Genomic DNA, 23,607 nt, shown 5'->3' with positions numbered 1-23,607 from the left:
GTATTTTAAAATACAGGAGTTTGTATGTTTACAATTTGGCCTTCTAAATACCTTTTGGATTTTTCACATCAAACTGGACTCTTGATATTCAGGGTTTAAGTGAAGTAGGGCCACGAGCGAACACTGTTGCTATACAGACTGCAGAGTTAGAGAAATGTTTGTGGGGTTTTTTTAATGATAGTAGTCATAATTGTGCAGAGGGAGGGGAAAAATAAAAGTCCAAAGAAATGTATGTAAATGAAACAAGTGCAAAAAATCTAAACAGTCTAACTTAGCTATAATCAGAGTAGTACCTGACTGCTTTTACGTTTGTTCTAGTGTTTAGTGTCTAGCACGTTGTATGGGAATTCCTTTTTAATTAGCTCAGAGCCAGGTCTGTGCTATGTCTAATGTTGTTTGCCCCTCCTGGGAAGTGGAAACTTGAAAGTGCTTTGGAGGGAAGGGTTGGCAGGAACTTATAATAGGAAAAGGCAGTTATCCCTCGGATTACCTGGAAATTGTTCCCTCCATCTTTTTAAAAATGAAATTCTGGGTACTTGTAGCCATAGTGTCTTTTATGGTCTTCAGATTTCACCATGTTCTTATGATACCATCCCATTCCACTGTCTGTCTTTGGAAGGAACATGAATTTTGGAGAAAAGCGTCCTATTTCTACAAAGCTGATCACTGCCAATAGATCTCTTGTGAAGTCCTTATTTAGACGCAAGCATACTTAAGTCAGTTGAGATAAGAAGAATTCATAGTGGCACAAATTTCAGTTTCCACCTTAGAGCCTTATATGTGTGACTAATTCTGAAATAGAGTCGTTTGGACTAAGTCAGCAATTTAGTATGTTGAAAGTGCTCAGGCTATCTCGGTTTGGTTTGTATTGAGCACTAATTTGCTCTGCAGATATAGAGCCAAACCGATTGGTTATGTGAACCTTCAACAGAAGGTGACTAAGAATGGACCAGGTCTATCTGAGAAAGCATACTTTGAAATAGCAAATTACAAGAAAGTTTCTGTGATATTCAACATGTGTTGGAAGCATAGGAGAGATTAAAATAGCATCAAAAAACTAGCAGCCTCTGTAGCCAAGGTGCTCAGGGCAAGAGCAAGTTGCAGGGGGGAACTGCAGTTCTTTGTTTGCAATGCAGTCTGGATTTTATTACTTGCAAAGTGAAATCACAAGGGGGAATGTCTGTTTCTGATGGACAGATATGTTGCAACTCATTCTGAAGAAGCCTGTTCATAAATTTTCCAGCCTGCTAACAGCTTTGAAGATAGGACTGTAACTCTGAGATGGATTCATCTGTCCAGCTCCTGCTTATTGGACAGCCTGTTGGTCTCGTCTCTTTCACAATTGCAGGTTGTTAAGTATCCATGCTGGTGCAGTTAATCATAAATTTTGAGTTTTAAAACTTGCTATTCTGTAATATTATTGGTGGCTACTGAAGCCTATTTCCAGTATTTCTGAGGTGCTGCAGCACTCGTTTTTGGTAAACAATTAGAAAACGAGGAGTTGGTAAAGTACTTATCTTCCCTCTCTGCCTCTTCTGTCATAATTCAATTTTGTGGCTCAAACTAAGAAACTTGAAGTTCTAAGCACAAAACCCTTTGGTGGTAACAAGAAAACTGTCTTAAGCATTTTTTGAGGGTTTAAAACTATCTAATGACACTTCCACCTTTTCATCTCCTAGCAAAAGTGGTCTTAGAATTGAACTCCCAAGAGACTGTATCACACAGCTGTCCAATGAAAGTACTGAGGTCTCTACTTGGATCATAGCTATCCTGTGGAAAAATTATTTTATACTGTAGTGGTAGGGTCTTTAGGAAAAAAAACTACAAAGCTACCTGAAACTTCAGGAGGAATTGGTGAGGTTCTCATCAATGTCTCTAGATACTAAGCATTCAAACATTAGAATTTTGATTGGAAAGTTTATGTTGGCACTTGGATTGATGAGTTAATTGAAGGGAGTGGCAACAGAGGATGGGCAAAGGAGCTGGTTCTCAGGTGCTTCCAGACTGCTGCTTATATGGATTTCATCCTGCTTCTACTCGCATCCTGTTGCCTGGTGGTTGGACAGAAGGCTCTTATTCTGAAAATGAATATGGCTGCTCTATTAGATATCTCTCCAGAGTTCTATCTGAGTCCTGTCTCTGCCTGTGAAAAAGGGGTCTTGTGTAGCCTCGGTTGTTTCAAGAGTGGGAAAAGATAATTCTTGACTGACCTTTCTAGCAAGAGTAAGCCTGTGTACTTGTTGAAGTAGTAACTAGTGGATTTGAGACTAAAACCAGGTCTGAGCGTCTGTTATCTTTATGATACTGTCTTTAGCTTAATTAAAATTGTTTTACTGGGATGTTGTTTGGGGTTGTGTGGTGGGGCAAGGAATTTAGTTTAAACAGAAATACAAAAAGTCTCAAATCTACTTACCTACTCTTATCCCCCAGAAATGTAGCTGTTGTCACTGAAGCAAGGGATGCAGTATGAGAATACTTGTGCAGCTTTTCTGACAAACCACTTTCATTTGAATTCCAGCTTCTGTGGCTTCTTGTGTATGCAGACTTGCTGAACACGAGTGTGTTTCAGATGGAGCAATGGTGCTAAAAATGTTTTCAGATAACTCTTTGGATAAGGAAACTTTTTCAGTGTTAAACATGATTAATAATTAATAATCTTGGTATATGATGCACAGAACATCAGATATTTCACTGTATGGAAAGAGTATTTGAATCTTTTTAACTTTCTGTTTGGATGATGCTCTTCAGTTCACAACTAAAATTAATTTTGAACTGCAGGTAGAGTTCTTCAGTGTGACAAAGTAGGAGGTAAGTTGAAAACAAGGAAGCCTGTTCACAGATTGTGATGACCTATTTAAGGCAGGCCCTTTGGACCGTGACATTCTCAGGCATTATAGTTTGTCTTCAAGAAATTCCTTCAATGTTCCTATTCAAACAATTGAAATAAAGTGGCACCAGACCAAGGACAGACGGTATGTGAGTAAAGCACAATATAATGAGAAACAGACTTTTTGGATAAGCTGTAACAGTTTGAATAGCTGATTCACAGATAGGTTGTGGTGAGTATCTGAGGTCTTCTAGGTCATGGTTGGTCGTCTGGCAGTGCAGGATATTCCCAGTAGTAGTCTTCAGAAAAAAAACTTAGTTTAATGCAGAATAGCCTTGCCAATGGCAGTACTGCCTTATGTAGTCCCCAAATTCCAAGAAAAAAATCCTGAATATTCATCTTAAACTTCCTCTAGCACTTTTCCCTAGCTGTTTCCTTTGACTCATCTTCGAGATTACTCTGTTGATAATACTTCATCTCAGCTGTCTTACATTAAATTTTAGTTGTCAAAACCTTTTCTTGCAGGTCAATCCAACCTCAAAGGGTTTCTTTTTTTCCCAGCTTCTATAGAGAGAGTCCTTTTATGTTCAAGGTGTGCATATTGTTATCTTGATTTACTGTACAGCAAAACACTCACTGTTTTTATGTATTGTATCCTGTGTTGCTTTAGATAATAGGAGCTGAGTGGTCCCTCCATCTGCATTTCAATTACACTTTCTCGTATATTTTAACTTGTTTTAGAATTATTCAGGGTTGAACTGTAAAGCCAATTATGCTTCTGGATGCAGAGTATGCTTCATCATGCCAGTATTCTTAGTTGTTCATCCTACCGCTTGCCTACTGTTAAATATTTGAGTGTTTTCTTTCTCCTGACTCAACTGCGCTCAATTTCCTTGCTCTGTGAAAGATAATGTGCATATTTTAAAATTTACATATTAGTGGTACATTTGATATTGTCTGAAATATTTCTGACTTTGAGTAGCTTTTTAGATCTACATTTTGTATGGTGTTTGCCAAGGAAGATGTACACAGTGCGTTGTAAATGTCTCTAATGTGTATGGTATCATTGTGATTCTATGTCTGGCATGGATTCCTCTAGTGATTATTGTAAGAATTTTCTGTTGGCTGCTAGTACTTGGCCTATACTTCGTATGTCATCCTGTCATAACTGATAGTAATCCACAATTTTGTAAGTTAAATGAAGTAGTTTTTTGGATGTGTTTGCAGAAGAAGAAGCAGAGCTGGGTAGAGTAACTCCTGTAGTGTAATCAGGCTCCATATGCAATGTATGTACTGATGTTGTATGTAAACTTGAAGCTAATGTGTACTGTAGGCTGATGTGAGTTCATTTTACAACTGGAGGAGCATGGGGGGCAGCCTTGCAGGGAATGCTGCTTAAATACTTGTGTAGACAATTTAAGTTTATTGCCTCTAGGCTTTATGCTGGGATTTTTGCAAGGAAACTAGTCAGAGGCATAGGAACATTACTAGTTTCTGTGTACCTCCTACTTTGATCATTATTAGTAAATTTTTGGAGTCATCTTGACACTTCTGCATGGTTTCCAACCAGCATATTGACGTAACTTTTGAGTGTACTGAAAAGTAGATATAGCTAACTCCTCCCGTTCGCCAATACAGCTTTGTGAAGTATATAGGATGAAGAATTGTAGCGTGGTTTTGATTCTCTAAATTGATTTGCCTTTATCAAATCGGTTAAGGGTTCACCCTAATATTCTAGACATGTACCTACTCATAAAAGGACTCTTAGGGTCATACAGAAATATGTGAAACAAAGAGCTATGGTTGCTCTTTTGATGCAGTGAGTGAATAAATCAGAACGGATCGTGGAGGAGGCTTTTTTCCTGCAATATTGTCACCCCCTGAATGGAGAATTGGATTTTCATAGTAAAATTGAACTGAGATTGGATGTACCTTCCCTCTCACTGACAAAGCAATGAATTCAGTGCAAAATGAGAATTGATGTGAGCTTTAAAACTTTTAATGAGGCATCTGAGCCAAGTGACAAGATGGTCCAGCTGGTTAATAGCTCATCAAGAATTCAGTTCAGCTAATGCTTCAATTCTGTAATAAGCTGTATGTAATAAACTTAAGCCTTATTGTGAACTGGTATCAGATAGCAAACTTATCCATTTATCTTCCATGGATCAAATAGCAATTTTAAAGTGAAAATAAATAAATGAGCTCTCTGTTCTAATACTGATTATTTTTGTATAGGCCAGCATTTTGTTTACTGTCCCTTATGTTCAGCCTCTCAGAATGAATAAATTGAATAAAACTTTTAGCCATCTTTTTTTCCAGACTTCTGCGTAAGGAAATGCAAATGCTGCCTGTACAGCAACCTAGAATAGAAATGACTGAAGCCTAAACAGTTGCTGGCCATTCTTAGACCAGATTCCTGAGGACCTGGGAGATTCCAGAGGATGTCATGTCTAAGCTATAGGTTTCATATCTACTGTTCAAAATTTTTCTCTTACTGGTTGTGTGGAGAGCAAAGGAAAAGATATAATTGATTTGATAAAGTATTAGTATAGTTCTTAATTTACTCTGAAGCTGCTATATAGTTTTCATGGCTGTATTCTGAAGAGTGCAAGTTTCCCAAAGGAAATTGTGGGATTAGGCAATGCACTGATTAGTCTTGGTCATTGTTTTCTGTGGAAGTGGAATTTGGTTCAGTTCTTTAGTTTGGCCTACTTGCTTTGCCTATGAATGTTTGTGCTGATGTGAGAGAGTGGGGAGAGGAGTAGTATAGACTTGTACTAATGTGTATATTCACAGACAACACAGTTTTGGAAAACAAGCCTGTAATCCAATAGAGACTCACAGGTGGTACAATTTTGCTGATGTTTGATTTTCCTGGGAAAAGTGAGGTGCTTTACTGCCAGGCACGTCATATTGGTGCTTCTCAAAATTTAAGTGGAAACCTAAAAATCTACACTGGCTGAATTCTTTGGAAGCCTGTCAGCCAGACAGACTATTCTAACCTTTTTGGAGTTGTATGGGTTCTCTTCTCTGCCATTATCTTTTCAAGAGGGACTTGAGGTATAGCTGGCTGCCCCAGTCTCTAAGCAGCATGCTTGCATGTGTCTCTCTGGTGCGTGCTGGGCATGAGCCTTCCATCTAGTATTGCACATGGTACTGAAGTGCATTAGTGTAGCAGTGTAGTCATTTTTGGCATTGCTGAAAATAAAAATTCCCACAGTGCTATTGTAACAAAAGATAAACTTTGTTATTTGGAGTCGTACTTTAAGATCTACTGTTGTCCTGCAGAGAAACAAGTGTTTTTCTGCTGCTGTGTTCATGATGCACGTTGTGTTTGCATGCTCCTTACACTTCTGATCCCACTTCTGCCATTTGTTCAATGGGAGGAAGTAAGGCAGAACGGCTTCATATCTCACCGTGTTAGAGAGCTCGTCGCTGATGCAGTGTTCCTAACTTCCTTTTTTTTTTTTAAAGCATCTTTGGTTTTGTGTATTCTAGTTACTCCTTACTGCCTGCTTCTTGTACAGCAATAACAATATTAGAAATAGACTTGTTCTGAATGTTCCCATGAATTGAAGGATTTAGCCAACTTTCTTTTTTCTAGCTGAAGACCTGGAAGGACTGTGTAACTGTGACTGGTTACAGGTCAGTTGTGTTTAATGATGCTAGAACTTGGTGCAAGCAAGCACAAACTTCAGTTCTAATGCCTTTTCCGTTATCAGGAGACTCTCACTGAGGATGTCTCTTCAAGCATAGGTTAAGTCTATGACATTGCTGCCACCAGGTGTCTTAGATGCTGCTACTACTACTGCTGGCATAGGTGCTACTGCATATGTAAAAGTGGGAAGCAACCACATCAGAGGAATATAATTATTGGTGGTCTCCCCCCTTCCCCTGTGGTGATGAATCATAGCTTCATCAAAACTGACAAACAATCGCAGGATAAAATGGGGAGTGGTGCTAGTATCTTTAGTTGCAGATAACTCCCTTTTCAATGTTAAGACAAAGTTGTATTTCTTATTTTCTGAAGTTTACGCAAGTATCGATTCTTTCAGGATATGCATAATTGACTTCTACAGATTAAATCCTGACTGTGAAAGCTTCTGTCTGTTCCCCTTCTGTCTGATCACTGAGAGTTTCATTTCCCTCTTCTTCTTCCTCCCACCATCAGTTTACCCAAGTATCATCTCTGTCAAGATACGTGTAACTTGTTTCTTTAATTCTAACCTTCAAGCAGCAGCAGCAATAAACTTGCATACATTTGCTGTATCACTTACCTGTATCAATAGTAAGAGAAAGGACAAGAAGCAATTTTATTTTTTGGTGTGTTTTTAAACAAGCTAACTGCATCTTCTAATGAATTTTGTGCTGTGCTACTATTGTGCATTGAAATGCTGGAAATGGACATACAGAAGATAATGTACAAGTAGATGCTTTTCACCAGGAAACTGTACAACTTATGTGAATAATCCCTCAACCTTTCGCTTAAGTTGACTACTTGTGTACTTTCCTGAAACTTAAAGCATTTTGAATACCTTGTGTAAGAGGAAGCCTACAAAAAAATTTACCCTTAATCAGGAACTTTAAAAGGTACAATAAATAACTGTTCTAAGCCTACTCTTTTCCATTATTATTAATGGAATTAGATATGTACATTATACTCTAGTGTTATCTTAAGGTTATTTGCATACTCCATGAAGACTGTTTGTAGCTCATATAAAATTGATTCTTGTGGAGACTTGCCAAGCAGCAATGTGAAATTGTTTTTTCAGTAAGTGTTAACCTGGCATTGTGTTTCATTCCACTGTCCATCCTCAGGAACTTTGTCTTCCATCTTCAAATTAAGATGAGGAGAAAAGGGACTGAAAAGTTCTGGGCCCCTTACTCCAAGAAAGACATTGAGGTGCTGGAGTGTGTCCAGAGAAGAGCAATGAAGCTGGTGAAGGGTCTAGAGCAGAAGTCTTATGAGGAGCACCTGAGGGAACTGGGACTGTTTAGCCTGGAGAAAAGGAGGCTCAGGGCAGACCTTATCACCCTCCACAACTACCTGAAAGGAGGTTGTAGCGAGGTCGGTGTCAGTCTCTTCTCCCAAATAACAAGGGATAGGATGAGAGGAAATGGCCTCAAGTTACACCAGGGGAGTTTAGATTAGATATTAGGAAAAATTTCGTTACTGAAAGGGTTGTTAAGCCTTGGAACAGGCTGCCCAGGGAAGTGGTTGAGTCACCATCCTTGGAGGTATTTAAAAGACATGTAGATGTGGTGCTTAGGGACATGGTCTAGTGGTGGACTTGGCACTGTTACGTTTATGGTTGGACTCGATGATCTTAAAAGTCCTTTCCAACCTAAATGATTCTATGATTCTAAGTACCGGTTACCAGCAACCGGAATGCAGGAGTACTGAGATCCGCAGATTCACTTACTATTTCCTCTGTATTGGTAATGATTACCCAGTTTTCTTCCATTGCAAATCATTGTTTTGGAACTCTGCAGCCTAATGCGAAGAAGAGGGTGTGTGTTATATTCTTCCCTTCCCCCAAACCATGTGACTTTATGCAGCCACAGAGATTGATCTTGATTTCTGAATTCTGTAAGTGTAGATAAAGAAGTAATAAGCAAGCAAACCCTTTCTTCCTAAAAACTTTCTAGAAGTCTTTGCAGAGCTGTTTCTGGGGACTTATGGCCTGGGACGGGTAGTTACGGAGTTTCGACATTGGGAGATACCTAGCCTTCTGAAAGCTAAAGAGGATTTCGGGCATTGCAGCTTTATGGCAAGGAAGCCTGACTTTTTTTTTTTTTTGTTCCTGCCTTTGGCGAGTAGCTTTTTGGTTTGGTCTTTTTTTTTTAATAGCTTATCTTCTGGCTAATGCATGTATTGGGGAGAGAAATAATACTTGGTAGATCTAAAGAACAAACAGTGCATAGTAAGGCAGTCTGTTTTAATAGATTACTCCATACGTGTGTGGAGTGTAGCCTGGGAGCATTGACAGCTATCTTCTGGCAACTTTTGATAGTGACTTCTCATGTACTACTTTAGGGTATCCTAATCTGGCACTCACTGTCCTCAGTAGCCGCAGTTTTAGTGTATTGTTTTTTCTAAACTCTTTTTACTGAGCAGCTGGCAATCTTGGCAGCTGATGATCTTCCCCAGTGTGTGAGAGCCCTCAAATTATCAAATGCAAATTTTAGAATCAACCCCTACAATCTTGTGTAGAGACTGCAGAGACTTGCCCATGAAAGGTTGGACTATTGGAAGGTAGGAGAGCTGTAGCAAGAAGCATGCATGAAGCAGAAGTTGTCTGAAGACTGAATGTCTTCCATTAGGTGTGCAGACCTGATTCCTAACTCTGTGGTTAGCTAAATGTTTATGTAACTCCACAAACATTATATTACACAATTAAGCTCTCAGGCAGGGTACCGGAATGCTCTGAGCATTTGAGGAACACTACTGTCAGATGAAAAAAACCCTTACATGCGTACTTTTGGAACAGCAGCTGTTCAGCTCCATTTAATCAGTTTTTCGTGTTCAGTGGTTTGTGGAGAGGTATACCGGTGGAAGGATCTGTGCAGATCCTTGATCAATTTTCATGTCTGTTGCTGTACAGGGATGCATTTTGAACAGTCTCTTCCCCTCCCTTCTGTTTTTTCTCTCTACCTAGTTTTTAACACTGGAAAGTCTGAAGTGGTTTATGTGTTGACACAGAAAAGTAAATGCAGTTCTTATGCATTGAGACTTCCATTTCTAGGTACCAACTGTGTAATGCTGGACGATTTTTAAGCTCAGTGGATTCTTTGTTGATATTTTGTTAATCTAGCTCAATGGTCACTGTGCTCATTTTTCCTCTTAACTGCTAGATTTTTTCAGGATGAGAACACTGCAGCCCACAAAGCCTCGGTTCCATTAACTGCTGAATATCAGAGCGCAGTCTTGCTAGCTTCTCCTCTGATGACCCCTCATTAACCTTGCCTAAAAGGCTTGCAAAGCCTTTCTCATTTGCTGCAGAAATGCACACAGAAGAACATTTGTCTCTTCTGTATACTACTTCTTCCTCTGAATAATAGGCTGGGAACAGCAGTGTCTTCCCCTCAAATTTTCAGACGTTTGAGAAGCTTGATAAAATGCTGCTTGGCGTAACTTCAGAGGTAGATAATTTACCTTGGTTGTGATTCAGACTATCTATAATTCAACAGCACTTTGAAGTCTGTCATGGCTGTACATTTTCAGATCACACCACTTGAAGACAGTTCATTGCTACTAATTTTTCTAGTGTGCTTTCTAGTGCATCTCTTTGGATAAAAGCTACATAGTGTTGTCCTAGTGTAGTTTGAAAAAAACCAAAACAACAACCCACTAACTGTCCCTGCAATATAGCTACATAGAATTTCTGGATCTAGTGGTAGGATATGCAGAAAGCTAGTAAAACCTCTCTGTAGTATGTAAAGTGTCCAGTCTTTCTGTTTCCTCTTTATTGATTATCTTCCTAATATTGTGGAAGAGGGAACAGCTCTCCAAGTCATGTAGCAGCTCACACACTGAGCTTTTTTAAAAAAAAAAAAAAAATCCAGTTTAAAATTGACCGCTGTCACCTGTGAGTCTATTTGTTTGTAGAAGGTCGTGACCATGGGAAGATTTCTGGGTCAAGTTTCTTCTGTTGTGCATAAAGGTTCCCTGGCACTTTGGCTATGTTAATTATACTTGATATTAAGAAACAGAAAATCACCTTTGAGGATGTGTAGCATGAAGTAGCAGATCTAGTTCCTTCCATGTAGAATATTTCTCTTGTTATCCACTTGCTTGGTGTCCTGTAGCATGTATTTGAGAGTGAAGTGCAGTGTGTCTCTTCTGCATAACTCCGTCCATCTAATGTCAGCTGAATTGTCCTAGAATTTAGCTCAGGCCATTTGGTGTCAGTTAGTAAAAATGGACAGCAGAGGCGAGACCCTTAGTTGAGCTCAGTCTGAATGACGAACAGACTGAAATGGCCTGAGCAGAGTACGGTGCCTTGCTAAGGCGGCTCTCCTGGTGCTTCAGGTGTCTGAGCCAGGGTGTGCAACCACTTGTGGTAGTGTGATGTGCTTTGCAGATGTGTGATTTCTTGTCACGATGTGAACAGGACAGAACTCGGAAGGACTGTAGAAAGTTAGAAAGGAAAACGTATGAGAAATTACTTAGTAGACTCAACGGCTATAGGAGCAACCCAGTTGAAATTTAAGATTAATTTAAGATTAATTAAAATTAATTCCTCATTACGGATCCTGAATAGATGTTAAGCCTTGGCTGAAAAAAATCACCAAAGGAATATAGGCATTTTTTGCTGATGAGCTTTGTTTTTTGTGGCTTGGTACAGTAGCTAATCTTGGGGGTGGGGGGTTGTTCTGGTTTTGGGTTGGGTCTTTTTGCATTTATATAGGGCACCTAGGTACAGGGATAGAAAGAGGGTAGTAACAGTTCTGTGTGTAATTCATACTCCTGTAAATTAAGTACATCAGTGAAAGAGTAAGCCTATACCTGGTTTATCATGAATGACCAAGATCCCTGTTTTACATTGAATAATGTAAACACCTCTGATAGCTCTTTCCCAACTAAAAGAAATCAGAGGGGAAGTACGTGGATAAATGGAAACAGCCAAGAAAAGCTTATTGAATCATTCTGAGCTGAACAATTGTTTCGCTGCCTGTCTCCCTTCAGGCCTCTGGCACTGCAGAACCGCAGGTCACGTGCTGGGAAGTCTTGCTGTTTGTCCTGGCTTGTCAAAACAATTTAATGTAGGTGGAAAGGAATGAATGAAATGAACAGAGTGGGCTCAATGCATCTGTTTCAGTTTGTTCGAAGGGCAGCCCAGTGATTGGGATGTGACACTTAAGTCCTCTGGGGAAGCTATCAGTTCAGGAAGAACAATGCTGGCCGTTTTATAGAATAGGTAAATCCATTTTAGGAAACAAGCTCTCCTATATTTTGTCAGCTTTGTATATTTTTAAATATTTGGGCTGTATCTGCTCAGCATGTGCTAACTGAGATATAAGAATGTGACTTGCTAACTTCGAGACTTAGGACTTTGTATTGTCTGCCTAAGGTTGCTTTGTTATGGTAAAAAAAAAAGACTGGGGGAGGAATGGGGCTGTCCATTTTTTTATTTTATTAGTAGGAATTCCAAAATGAATTGGTTTTTGAAGGGTAGGATATCAAGCCATATATTATTAACTGTTCTTAAAGTGGTGGTTTCTTTTTATAAAATTGTTCAAGTTTCCCAGGCTTATGGAAAAGCATCTTACATGTGCATTTTGTGTCTTTCTATTTTGTTTAGTTTCTGGCTGTTTGAATTAAAAATAAAATAAAAATAAAAAAAACCATTAAACTTGTTTAACCAATCTTATACTTTGTGGTATTGGAATGTTAAGTTGTGAAACCTCTATTGTTGCTTCCAGATGAAAACAGCAAATACATGCTGAAAGGATCCATCTATATACCTAGTTAGACCGTGAGTTACAGGGAAAAGGCTGCAAGGGATAGATCTGCTCATTTGATTCACCCTCAAGATAATTTAATCAAATGGAGTGCTTATTTTGAACGATATGGCACAAACTTTTTGCTACCTCTTTAGAGGTGGAGATAGAGCTGAGGGTCTTGCATTCTGCAGACTCCTGCTCAAAGGCTGCAGTGGAATCTGAGTATTGCCCCAAGTAGCTGCCTTGCTGGAAAGACACATCTGGGCTTTTGAGTCTCTTGGAGTATATACTTAAAACTGAGGATTGTGAAAGCTGTCCCCTTCCCAAATTCTTGAAAAACGCTCTTTTAAATTCTTACTAAATGACGATGGCTTCTTTCTCTCTGCTACAGCTCTGCTGTACAGCAACTTTGTGTGTGGATTTCATGTGATACCAAGATGTTCTCATTCCCCTGCCTTTCTCCAAGTATTCGTACCTAACGTGGCTGGTAGCACCATTTCTCAGTCTCCCAAATGACATATGGTGCTCTATTTTCTTGCTTGTCTCAATATTTTAGTATCTGCAGCTGCTTAAATTGCATCTTTGTACAAGAAAGAGCATAAAGTTGTCGCATTTGCCCATACTAACAGATCAAAGGATGCCAAAATGTAGTATTGGGGATGGGCCTTGTTCTAGGTCCATCTCTATGCACTCTGGGAGATCTTACTGTCGTAATATGTTTTCAGGTTCTGGTGTACGGAATACTCAAGTTTTGAAAGTGTACTTGTTATTTTTAAATCGCATGTTAGCCTGTAGGCTAACTGTTTGCAGGTTGCATTAGATAGTAGTTTGTACAAGTATAACCAGTCATTGTGTATACAGATTCATTTTGTTGGTATAATTGTACATGAGATCTAATATTTTCCTGAATGCTAGGGTTGTGGGTTTTTTTTAACATATATTCACCCTTTTCTGTTACCTAACATTACTGTTCCTTTAGGGAACGAATATAAATAACTGTTATGGATGAGTGTATGGGTTGTGTATCCAAGGAAATGAGGGTAGTTAAAGGTAGTATGCATTGCTAGTCTTATGAAACAAGTGGCCTCTCTGTCTTTTTCTTACAGCTCTGTTTAATGTTCACTTTTTCTGCTGCAGTATGCTACTAAAGGGTGCGATGTTTCCTTGGTTGCAAAAACATAGCTGTCTTCCCTGGGTGAAGTTTGTTGGCCTGTGTTTGTGTCCAAACTTGTCCCAGATCATTAGGGCACTGCGACTTTCAAAGGAGTGTTGAATTACTTAGTATATTGTCACTGTCTTGGTGTTTGTTTTTTTTTAATGCTAGCACTGAAGTGTTGAGTGTCCGTTTTAAACGTCACAGAGATGTTTGCAGGAACACGATGCTACCATTGATGGAACCAGAAAGAGAAATGAGTCAAAATATAGATGCCCGTTAAGAGTCTGTTCATTGATAAGAGTGATTAGTTTCTATTTGGGGCTAGTAGTACAGTGGTAGGGAAAACTGAGTAAGGCCCTTAAGGGAGAATAGGTTTACATAGATTAAGATGAGAACTTAGTGTCAAGTGTAGTCTAAAACTGGTTAGTAGTGTTTGTGGTAGATAACTTGTTAGAATGCACAAAATAAAGGAAATTAATCCAAATGTATATCTAAAACTTAGGTTTTGAACAAAAACAAATGCAGGTGTTGATATTACATAGCTAAATTTAGAAGTGATATAAAAGTAATTGATGCAGCCTTGTTTTTATGATTACCATATATAATAATTGGATTTACAGCTATACACTGGTTTTAAAACGTGGATTATATGGATCAAGTGCAAAGGCTGGGAAGACTCTGCTTTATTTTACTGTAAGAATGATTAAGTTGTTGTGATTTTTGTATTGCTTGAAGCATTGAGTGTGTCTTAGAAGCATGTATATGGTTCTGACTGATGTACCTATTGCAGCTCACTGCTTTTCTGTATCATAGCAGTCAAGATTAACTGGTTTTGAACATAACTTATGCTGCTCAGTTTATTGTAATGAAAGGAAAGCTATTAGATGGGTAAGATAGCTCACATGGAAGTATTACTTCTGTATTAAAAAAAACCCAACACATGAATACTTAAATGTTTGCGGAGTGTTTTCTGCAAGCATGTTATATCGAAATTTGTGCAAGAATGCTTATGAAGGAGTGAGAAGAGGTGGTAGTGTTAATTTCTGCAGAGTGAAATAGTTGCAGGATTGAATGCTTTGATGTCTATAGACTAAATTTGCAAGGCTTAAGAATTAGCCTCTTCCTAAGAACTGTAGAAGTATGTGTGTGATTCACATTCATAGGCACTGATAAGATACTGATCCCTGAGGTAATTTCAAACTTGTTTTCAAACTTTTACCTGGAAGACTTTTACACTTTGGAAAATTGGAGCTTCATCTGGAAATGAAGTTTGTCCATGCCCAAAGATGTTCTGTGAACCTCTCAGAAAAAGTTAATGATCTAAGTGAATATAGGATGGTTTAGATATTAGCATGGCTGCATGGTATTGAGCAAACATATTACCTGTAAACAAAGGAAGAAGAATTACTGTCTGGAGGACAATAGGAGGTTGTGAACAGTATAAATAAACCTTGCATGTTTTTACTATCTCCTTTTAATTGAAAAGGAAATATGGAATTAAGTGGCTTAAAATTATTGCTTAGATTTGACAAAGAGGTCACTGGTTATTCCTAAATAACTGTTAGAAACAATGATTCTAAACCTCTGGGCTTTAAGTATATCCTGAAATTATTTATTTAATACAGACTGCATATGGATCCAGTTTATGTCAATTGATCAATCTGACTGGTGTGACCAGTGCATTGGTAATGCATTGGTAAACTGACAACACTGAATGACACAAGGAGACTGTTTTCTCTTGAGATGCGCAGCTTATTCTGGTAATAGCTTCTCAGAGTCTTAACGATATCTGATAGCCAGTTGTTGGTAGATAATACAACTGTATTGTCCAGGAATGCTTTTTCATGATCTGTCTCTGGCCAAAAAATTGCTTTCTGTCTCTAGTGTGAGTTTTGTTTTCCTTGATGCTAGATTACAGGAAACTTGCTCAATCATGAGGTCATGCTTTTAATCAAAGAAAATCCAACTCATTCGCTTGTTCTTCTACAGTTGTAAGTACATACTATATGTTAGAGAGGTTTGATGCTCTACCCCCAGTCTGTTACCAGTGGTCTGGATGTTATACACAACCTGAGAGGGATGCTTTAAATGATCCAATCTTGTCTACTCTTGATGACCTCAAGTCAGGCAGTGACTAAATTCATTAGAGTGGGGGAGGAGGAAACAGGAAGAGGACATAATCTACCGGCTTGCAATTCTTACCTCTGAGAGCAATCAGATTGTAAGGGAAAAAAAAGATAAAAAAGACTGTAATAGAATGTCTTCTAAATGGAATATTTAAGGGTAATTGCAAACAAAATGTCATTTAAGACTACTGATTCTTACTTGTTCACTGGCTGTACCCAACTGTTTTTCAAGTTGCTGCTTCTCTGAGTAAGAAATAAAGCAAAGCTTTCTGACCTTTTCTTTTTCACTAGGATCGGAAGCTGTCCAAGTCAGAGCGGCAAAGATTTAAAGAGGAAGCTGGGATGCTGAAAGGGCTTCAGCATCCCAATATTGTCAGGTTCTATGATTCCTGGGAGTCTACAGTCAAGGGAAAAAAGTGTATTGTTCTTGTGACGGAACTCATGACATCTGGAACATTGAAAACGTAAGTAAATTAAGGCATGTCAAAGCATATAAGAATCATTAGCCCAAAATCAGAGCGCTAGAAATAGATCGTATTTCAGAACAGATAAGAACAGAGCTCTTTTGCTGATGGGAAATTCTTGTTTAAGAGGAGTTTTAGTAGCACTGCAGGGTGTGGTAGAACATCCTTTAAGTTAGCAAGCTTGTCATATTCTTCCTTGTGATGTCCTAGTAAGCACATGCAGAAAACTTCCAGATTTTGAGAGCTCAGGAAGACAATGCTCTATTTTCACTTCTCAGAATTTTTCATTTGCCTCTCCAGCTGCCTTCCATTCAGCATGAACTCATTTGTAAAGTTCAAAGCACGAATTAATTCACCTCTTTTGGGAGGTTTTGGATGTACCGTACAAATAATATGTAAAAAGAAAAAAAGAAACCCACCACCTATTTGTTTAGCTGAAACTTCATGAAGTAGTACCTAACAAAAATCTGAAAGTATGCAGGTGCCTGCAACTTCAACCTGTGAAATAGTTGAGTGAAACTAAGTCTATTTTTAACCCAGAGTTAAGAGTAGACACCAGCAAATCAAACTGCTGTGAGGGCCCTCTAGCGGTATGGGGAGTCTATGGGGAGTTTCACTGAAATCATGCCTTTGCCTTGCATTGTAGAAACTTGCAGAGCTGTGAGCTTGTTTGTGAGCATCCAGTCACCATTAATCTACTGGAAATAAAACTGCCAGCATCTGAAATTCAGGGATTATGGGTCGTTGTCTTAATTCTGTGCCCATTTAAGTCTTGGAGAGGCATTCAAATCCTAAATGTGTAAGCAGGCTGTAAGAGCTGGAAACAATTTGCAATCGGTTTGGTTAAAGTAGCCTGTGAATGTCTTGTGTTTTTACGATGCTTATTGATAGCCACAAATGGACATACTTAAAGAAAAAATGGCTCTTTGGGAGTCTGGACTGCAGTTACAGGGAAGTGCTTGTCTCTTGAAATAGTACTGGAGGGCTAAAGATACTGCAGCTTTCTTTGTAGCCGTATGTTCAGGGAAGACTTTTCTGAGGTTAAGGTATTTCAGATAAAATAATAATCTGTTGCTTCATGTGCTGTTTTCAGAGCGGTAATAAAGTAAAAGTTTTACAGCTCTGTACAGATGCCTTTGAATAAAGTTACCTAATTTTATGCTAGAATATGTAGTGTTAAATTTAACTTTTTTATCCCTTTTTTACTCCTTTTTCCCCTTCACAGATTTTAATATTTGGATTGGCTAGTTATGTGGTGGCATAAGCAAGATGATAAAGTAATAACAGACAATTATAAAGTAGGATGTTGGTAGGAAGAAATACCTCAGATTTGCTGGCTATAGGATTATTTTGTACTCTGAAGCATGAAGGTCTTCCTGTTTTATCCAGAAAGAACTAATAGGCTTTTTAATTGAAGGTCTTTTAAACTAAAGGCTTTGTGGGGGGGGATTCCCCCTATTGTATAGTTTGTGTTATTATTGTGATTTAGTTTATTCTTGTCCACTTCACTGGAGACTTGACAGGTAAACTATATGGGAAATTTCTGATGCACCAAATTTAATATCACTAAGTATTTCATGTACCTGTGTCATATTCCTAGATTTACACTGCACACTTGTGTTTGCTTATGGTATTTGACTGACTGAGTATTACTTCCATATCTTTTTTCAGTATGTTTACATTACCTGCATTTAATACAAGTGATACCTTCCTTGTTTTGAGACTGGGACATAGACGTTGTCACTTCATGTAAAAAAATGAACAGAAGAAAAGTGTGGTGATATCTTAAAGTAAATTTTCCTCATGTGTTTTTTTTTTGTATTTGTATACATTTATATATATGCACACATAAATAACATTAAAATATTGTGGACTCGTTCTTTTCAAATGCTGTCTGGGCAAATTTCTAATTTTGCACGAAGAGTCCCTAAACTTCTGCATACCAGTGGAAAAGTTTTACAACTCACTTGTTGTAAAGAATTAAACTGCTTAATGATATTGTATGCTATCATGGAATTAAAATATTAGGGGGGAAAAAAATGGAGTTGTCTATTTTAAAAATTGCTGTCTTCATTAATAGTGTAATTAAGATTTAGTCTGACCTAGGTCTCAGCCACTAGTTTTGTCTAAGGCCGTTGTAGTGTGTGTTCCTGATCTACTTTAAATGAATGTCAGCTATCTGGTAGGACACACACCTTCATAACTACCTCTGCTAACTTAGTAGGGTTTCCTATAGCTCCTTGAGCTGAGATGCTATAAGTCAGCAGCCTTCCTCCTTTAAAAAAAACAAAACAAAACAAACCCCCAAAACCAACAAAAAAACCCAAAGGAAAAAAACCCAACCTTGAGACAAAAAGCCAAACTCTAGTTCCTGTTTTTCTCTATTCATTGAAGCTAAGTATTAAGAAAGGCTCGTGTTCTCATCTTTGCTTGTATTCTGTGCAAAGATCAAATATTTATCTTTTTTAAATTGACTACTACCCTGTAAAATAGACAAGAACAACATTGATTAAGCAGGAGCAAGTTCAGTGGAAGGCCACCAGGATGGTCAGGTGCTGCAGCATCTGCTCTGTGAGGAGGGGCTGAGGGAACTGGACTTGAAGTTCTTGAAGAAGAAGATCCTTTGGGGGAGACCTAACAGCAGCCTTCCAGGGCGTATGAGGGAGTCAGGCTCTTCACAGAGGTGCATGGTGGGATGATTAGAGACAACAGGCATAAATTGAAACAAAAGAGGTTCAGACTGATATAAGGAGGAGCTATTTCAGTGGTGATAGTCAAGCAGTGGAACAGGTTGCCCCAAGATGTTATGCAGGCTCCACCCTTGGAGATACTAGAAACCTGGCTGGAAACAGCCCAGAGTAACCATGCCTGACTTCATGGCTGACCCTACCTTGAGCAGAAACCTCCTAGACTGAGGTCTCTTCAAGCCTGAGTTGTCCTATGATACTAGCAAAATTGAAAACATACTGGCTAGTAGGGTTGTCTGTGTATTTTTATGTATTTATATACACTTCCATTTTAAAATGATTTCTGCCTTAAGTGACATGTGCCTTAGGTCATGACAGTGTTATGGAAGAATGACAGCAACACTACAGGATGCTGGGTGATAGTTGGACCCAGGTCCTTTAACAGTGAGAAGCTGGCAGTAGACTAGCATATTTGAAACCAAGAATGTAATTAGGGATTCCAGATGCTGAACTGAAGTGCCCCTACCATGTGATCTTTGGAACAGGCTCAAGAGAGATGAATGAGGGTTGTGTCAATAGCAAGAATTCAAGTGGTAGCTGATGTGATCCAGAACCTCCTTCAGTTTGTCTCCTTCCTTGGCTTGGCTTTTTCCCTGCCTGTCTCTACGTTCTGTTTTGAGACTTGATTTCCTTCTGGAACTGGGTCCCGATTGCTTTTACAGATCTGTTTTCACAGCAGGATTATTGCTAGCGGCTTGATTTTCCAGATCTTCTTTTGAACTGGAGAAATTAAAGTAAAAGGGATTAATATACTGCTTTTTTATGTTAGCGTTAATTCAAGTGACTTCATCAAAACTTTCTCCTGATTAAGTGGATATGCAGAAGAGACTGAACACTACCATGGAATAATTGAACATGACTTGATTTTATTTTAAGATTGCAGTTGCTAGACTTCATGCTGGTCACAGAATTTACTACCAGTCTTGCAGTAGTGTAAGTAAGTAACTGGTCTTTAACTGAGACTTTGACTGAGTAACATTGGTTGAACAAGAATAAAGTCCTTGCTCTACACAGCATGCTAGTTCCTTTCTCTAAACGTATTTCAGCCCATACTTTTTCAAAAGAAAGAAAACAACAACTCATCACTTCAAATTGTTTTACCCAAAGAGGGGTTGTGAGAATACACTGCTGGAAAGCACTTGAATAACTTGAATACTGTCATAGGTTATTCACCTTGTGGCATCTCTAATCTGTTGAAGTTAAAGAGTAGAGTAAGATCGTAGTCTTAGGTCATAAGCATTGGAAAATATTTTTGGTATGAAATTTGACTCTTCTGACATGGCATTTTAAAAAGCGGCAATGTTAGAATAATCAAGGTTGGGTCACATTCTACCTGCAAAGGGATACTGACTTTACGTATGAACTCTTCCATGTCAATTATTTGGCAGAGCCTTTTTAAAGATTTCCCCACCATGTCTGTCCATACTTTTGAAGTAGTGAGTAGTACCAGTCAGACTGAGGTCATCGAACCCCATCCTGCACCAGGGAAGTGATCTCTAAGAATTTCTAATTTGCTTGACAACTCAACAAGTAAATTTGAAGAAGGTTTGAAGTGTAACCTAGAATCCTTGACCAGAGTGCTTGGACTAATATTGAGAACTGATGTGTAACGACTTCAGAGCTCTTGCATGGTTTGCAACAACTCTGTGCTTACTTGGTTGTTACTAGCGTTTTGGCTCTAGTGCCCCACCTTCCCACCCAATTATATTTAATCAATGAAAAAGTTATAACTATTTAGGCAGTTTCAGGGTAAAAGGTAGGGAAGAAAAAAACCTCTTAAATGAATAGATAAAGAATTGTTGTAATGCATAAGCTTTTAACTCTTCGTCAGGGAAGCCTTGACACTTAGCAAGCCAACTGCCTAATTACCATAGGGTGACTTTGTATACAAATGAATTATTAGCTGTTGATCAAGCATTTCACACTTACCTTTCAGCACTGTAGTCCCCTGGCTAGAAGAAAGAAGGTAGAAATTCTGAATAGGGCAGCTTAAGTTTTAGGAGGGGGAAATAATCTTCAGCTCCTCTAAAGTCTTGAAATGCCTAAGTAGATTTTAAAATAGAAGGTGAAGTTGAAATTTGTGCATCTCTAATTACTGCTTTCTTACTTCAGAAGAGTGAATGATACAGCATAATCTACTACTTGTTAGCAGAACCTGTTTAACCTGCTGGTTTTTTTTTTATTAGGTATTTGAAAAGATTTAAAGTGATGAAAATTAAAGTACTGCGAAGCTGGTGCCGTCAGATACTGAAAGGCTTACAATTTCTACACACACGCACTCCTCCCATTATTCATAGAGACTTAAAATGTGACAACATCTTCATTACTGGCCCCACTGGATCAGTCAAGATTGGAGACCTTGGTCTGGCAACCCTAAAACGAGCTTCTTTTGCCAAAAGTGTGATAGGTAAGCCTCTCCTGGTTTGGAGGCTGGTGAGCCAGTCTACCTATTTGGAAACTTGAATCTTTTAAGACCTTTCCTTAAAAATATGGTTTCAAAGGTACATGGTCAAAGCCTGAAAATGTGTAGGCTTTGTTTCTTGGTTGTTGAGGTCATTCTGTGTTCCTGATGAGATTACATGTTGAAATTTTAGTTGTGCTTTTGATAATTGTATATTAACGTTTTGGAATATAGATTCATTGTGGTGCCCAACAGTTTAGTGCAACATTGTTGATAAAACCACTCTTAACTACATATAGATCTCAGCTTTAATATGATGGTTCAAGAAATGTCAAATGCGTTTTGGTGACCAAACAACATTTTGATATTTAGTCTAGCATTAATTTATACAGCCAATTCTTTTTTAATTGTCACCAGGGGTTGATATTAAATCTCTTACACTTTGAGTAATCAGAAACTAAGGTATATCAAAGAAAGTCAATATATATATTTTATATCACAGTCAGACTGTGGTATAATGCCTTACTCAGTCTATAGTGTGGATTTATGTAAGTCAGGAGGATGCATTGGGGAAGTATTGCCTTATACTTGCTCTGTTCTTATGTATCCACTAATAACCCTTCTCAGAAATTGGTTTGATGGAACTAATATAGTCTTTCTTGTGAATTCTTTGAAGAATTGGTTTTATCAGCTTTGTTTTTATAGTTGGGTGAATAGACTGCAGGGAATGAAGTTGCTCTCACTCTCAGTATTTAGAGCTTGCTAAAATGCAGTATTACTCAACAGTCCTATACTAGATTCCTAGATGGGATCAATGGTGTATATCTGTAAATTGTCTTGCAAGCTGTCGCTGAAATATTTCCTGCTTCTTAGCCAGGTCAAAGTATTAATAGGAAAGAAAAGTATACTGTGTTAAAACAAACAAACAAACCAAACGCCTCTTAAGCATACTCATCCTCAAATTTATCATTGGAAAATTACCACTTCATATCTAACTATCTGTTAACAATTAGCCTTTGGGTGAATGACTGCAATTACATCCTCTTTTTTTCATTTAGTGTGGTGAAAACAAGCAATGTGGCTATAGAATGATCTGTAAACTGTCTTAAATCTGGTGTCTGCAGGAAATAATTCTGTGCTTAAATTTACAAAAAGCAAACTTGCATCTCTGGCTTAAAGTAAATCTGATCATACAATGCAGTCCCTTTGCTTACAGAGGGGATGCTGTGATGCTTCACTGGGCAATAATTTTCTGCACACTATTTAAATGGGACTTGTTGAATCTCACGCTCTATGCCTGTAACTCAATCTCTCTGTATTTCTGAGTATTTTTGACTGTAGGATGTCCCTCACTAATGCCTGTATCTGCAGTAGGCCTATAAATATACTGCAGGTGGGAAGGTAAGTATATGAAGAAAAGGGCTCTGGTGAGTGGCTTTTGCAGAAAATTACTTTTTATCCTTTTTTCATGAAGATTTGTATCTGTAACAACAGAGTTTTTCATTGCAAGGCCTTTTTCGAGCCATTCTACTTCAAAAAGTAGATGGAGAGCACCAGGTCAGAGACTAGCTGTGGGCTCTTACCAGTACTACTTCTTTTGCAGCAGAGGGCAGTCGGGTAATTTTTGAAGCAAGGTTTAATGTGCCTCCTTTCTTACAGGGAGAAAAGGTAAGTGTCTTAACTCTCCTTAGTATTTGGTTTGCAGCCTATGGCTAGTCTACAGTTTTCCCGTCTTCTTACCCCTCCCCTCCATTTGACTCCAGCCTGATCCAGTCTGTTTTGATACTTACATTAATTAACACGTGTAAAACAGGAATTGCACCAGTCCTTTCATGCCATTCTTATTCCATAAAGGCCTTGCAATGGAAGACTCACAAAGTATGTTGATGCAACAGAGTGACTAAGGGTTTCCTCCCTCTTCTTTTTGCCTCCACTTTCTCTTGTCTCACAGGTCTGCCCATCCGCTTCCTCCTGCGGTGAGTAACGCCAGCAGCCTCTGCTCGCTTTGAGACATTTAGAGTCTGAATCGTTCTTTTAATTTAAGGTACTCCAGAGTTCATGGCCCCCGAGATGTATGAGGAGAAATATGATGAATCCGTTGATGTGTATGCTTTTGGGATGTGTATGCTAGAGATGGCCACATCTGAATATCCTTATTCCGAGTGCCAAAATGCTGCGCAGATCTACCGTCGAGTGACCAGTGTAAGTCCCTCCCCGCTACTGATTCTAAAGCTACTACTACTAGCAGAAAAAGAGTGCAGCTGGGTAAGATGATACTGTTCAAGTGTTTGTGGGGAAAAAAAGAAGCTGGCAAGAGGTTTTTGGGGGTGGGTGGAAAGGTATAGGATGGTTCAACTTACCAAACAGTCAGAAGCCTGTAAAATATGTGAATGGAAATAAAATTGTGCATGTGTTCATACTCTTCCTTCAGTATATAAG

The 23,607-nt window shown here is 38.6% G+C and overlaps 1 protein-coding gene across 1 annotated transcript in view; it reads left to right on the top strand.

The window, feature by feature from the left end:
- The window catches only part of WNK1 (WNK lysine deficient protein kinase 1), a gene marked incomplete at its 5' end in the record, with an annotated part of 105,943 nt that overhangs the window by 19,245 nt on the left and 63,091 nt on the right, over positions 1-23,607 (top strand). The window contains 3 exons of the mRNA XM_009582709.1: positions 15,848-16,020; positions 20,954-21,174; positions 23,213-23,370. Coding sequence (XP_009581004.1) covers positions 15,848-16,020; positions 20,954-21,174; positions 23,213-23,370 — 552 coding nt within the window. The remainder of the gene's footprint in view (positions 1-15,847; positions 16,021-20,953; positions 21,175-23,212; positions 23,371-23,607) is intronic.

The sequence above is a fragment of the Fulmarus glacialis genome, unplaced genomic scaffold (genome assembly GCF_000690835.1).
Source record: "Fulmarus glacialis isolate BGI_N327 unplaced genomic scaffold, ASM69083v1 scaffold3558, whole genome shotgun sequence".
In the NCBI taxonomy this organism is placed as follows: Eukaryota; Metazoa; Chordata; class Aves; order Procellariiformes; family Procellariidae; genus Fulmarus; species Fulmarus glacialis.
Note: the sequence above shows the minus strand (reverse complement) of the source record. Positions and strands in the feature narration are given on the sequence as shown.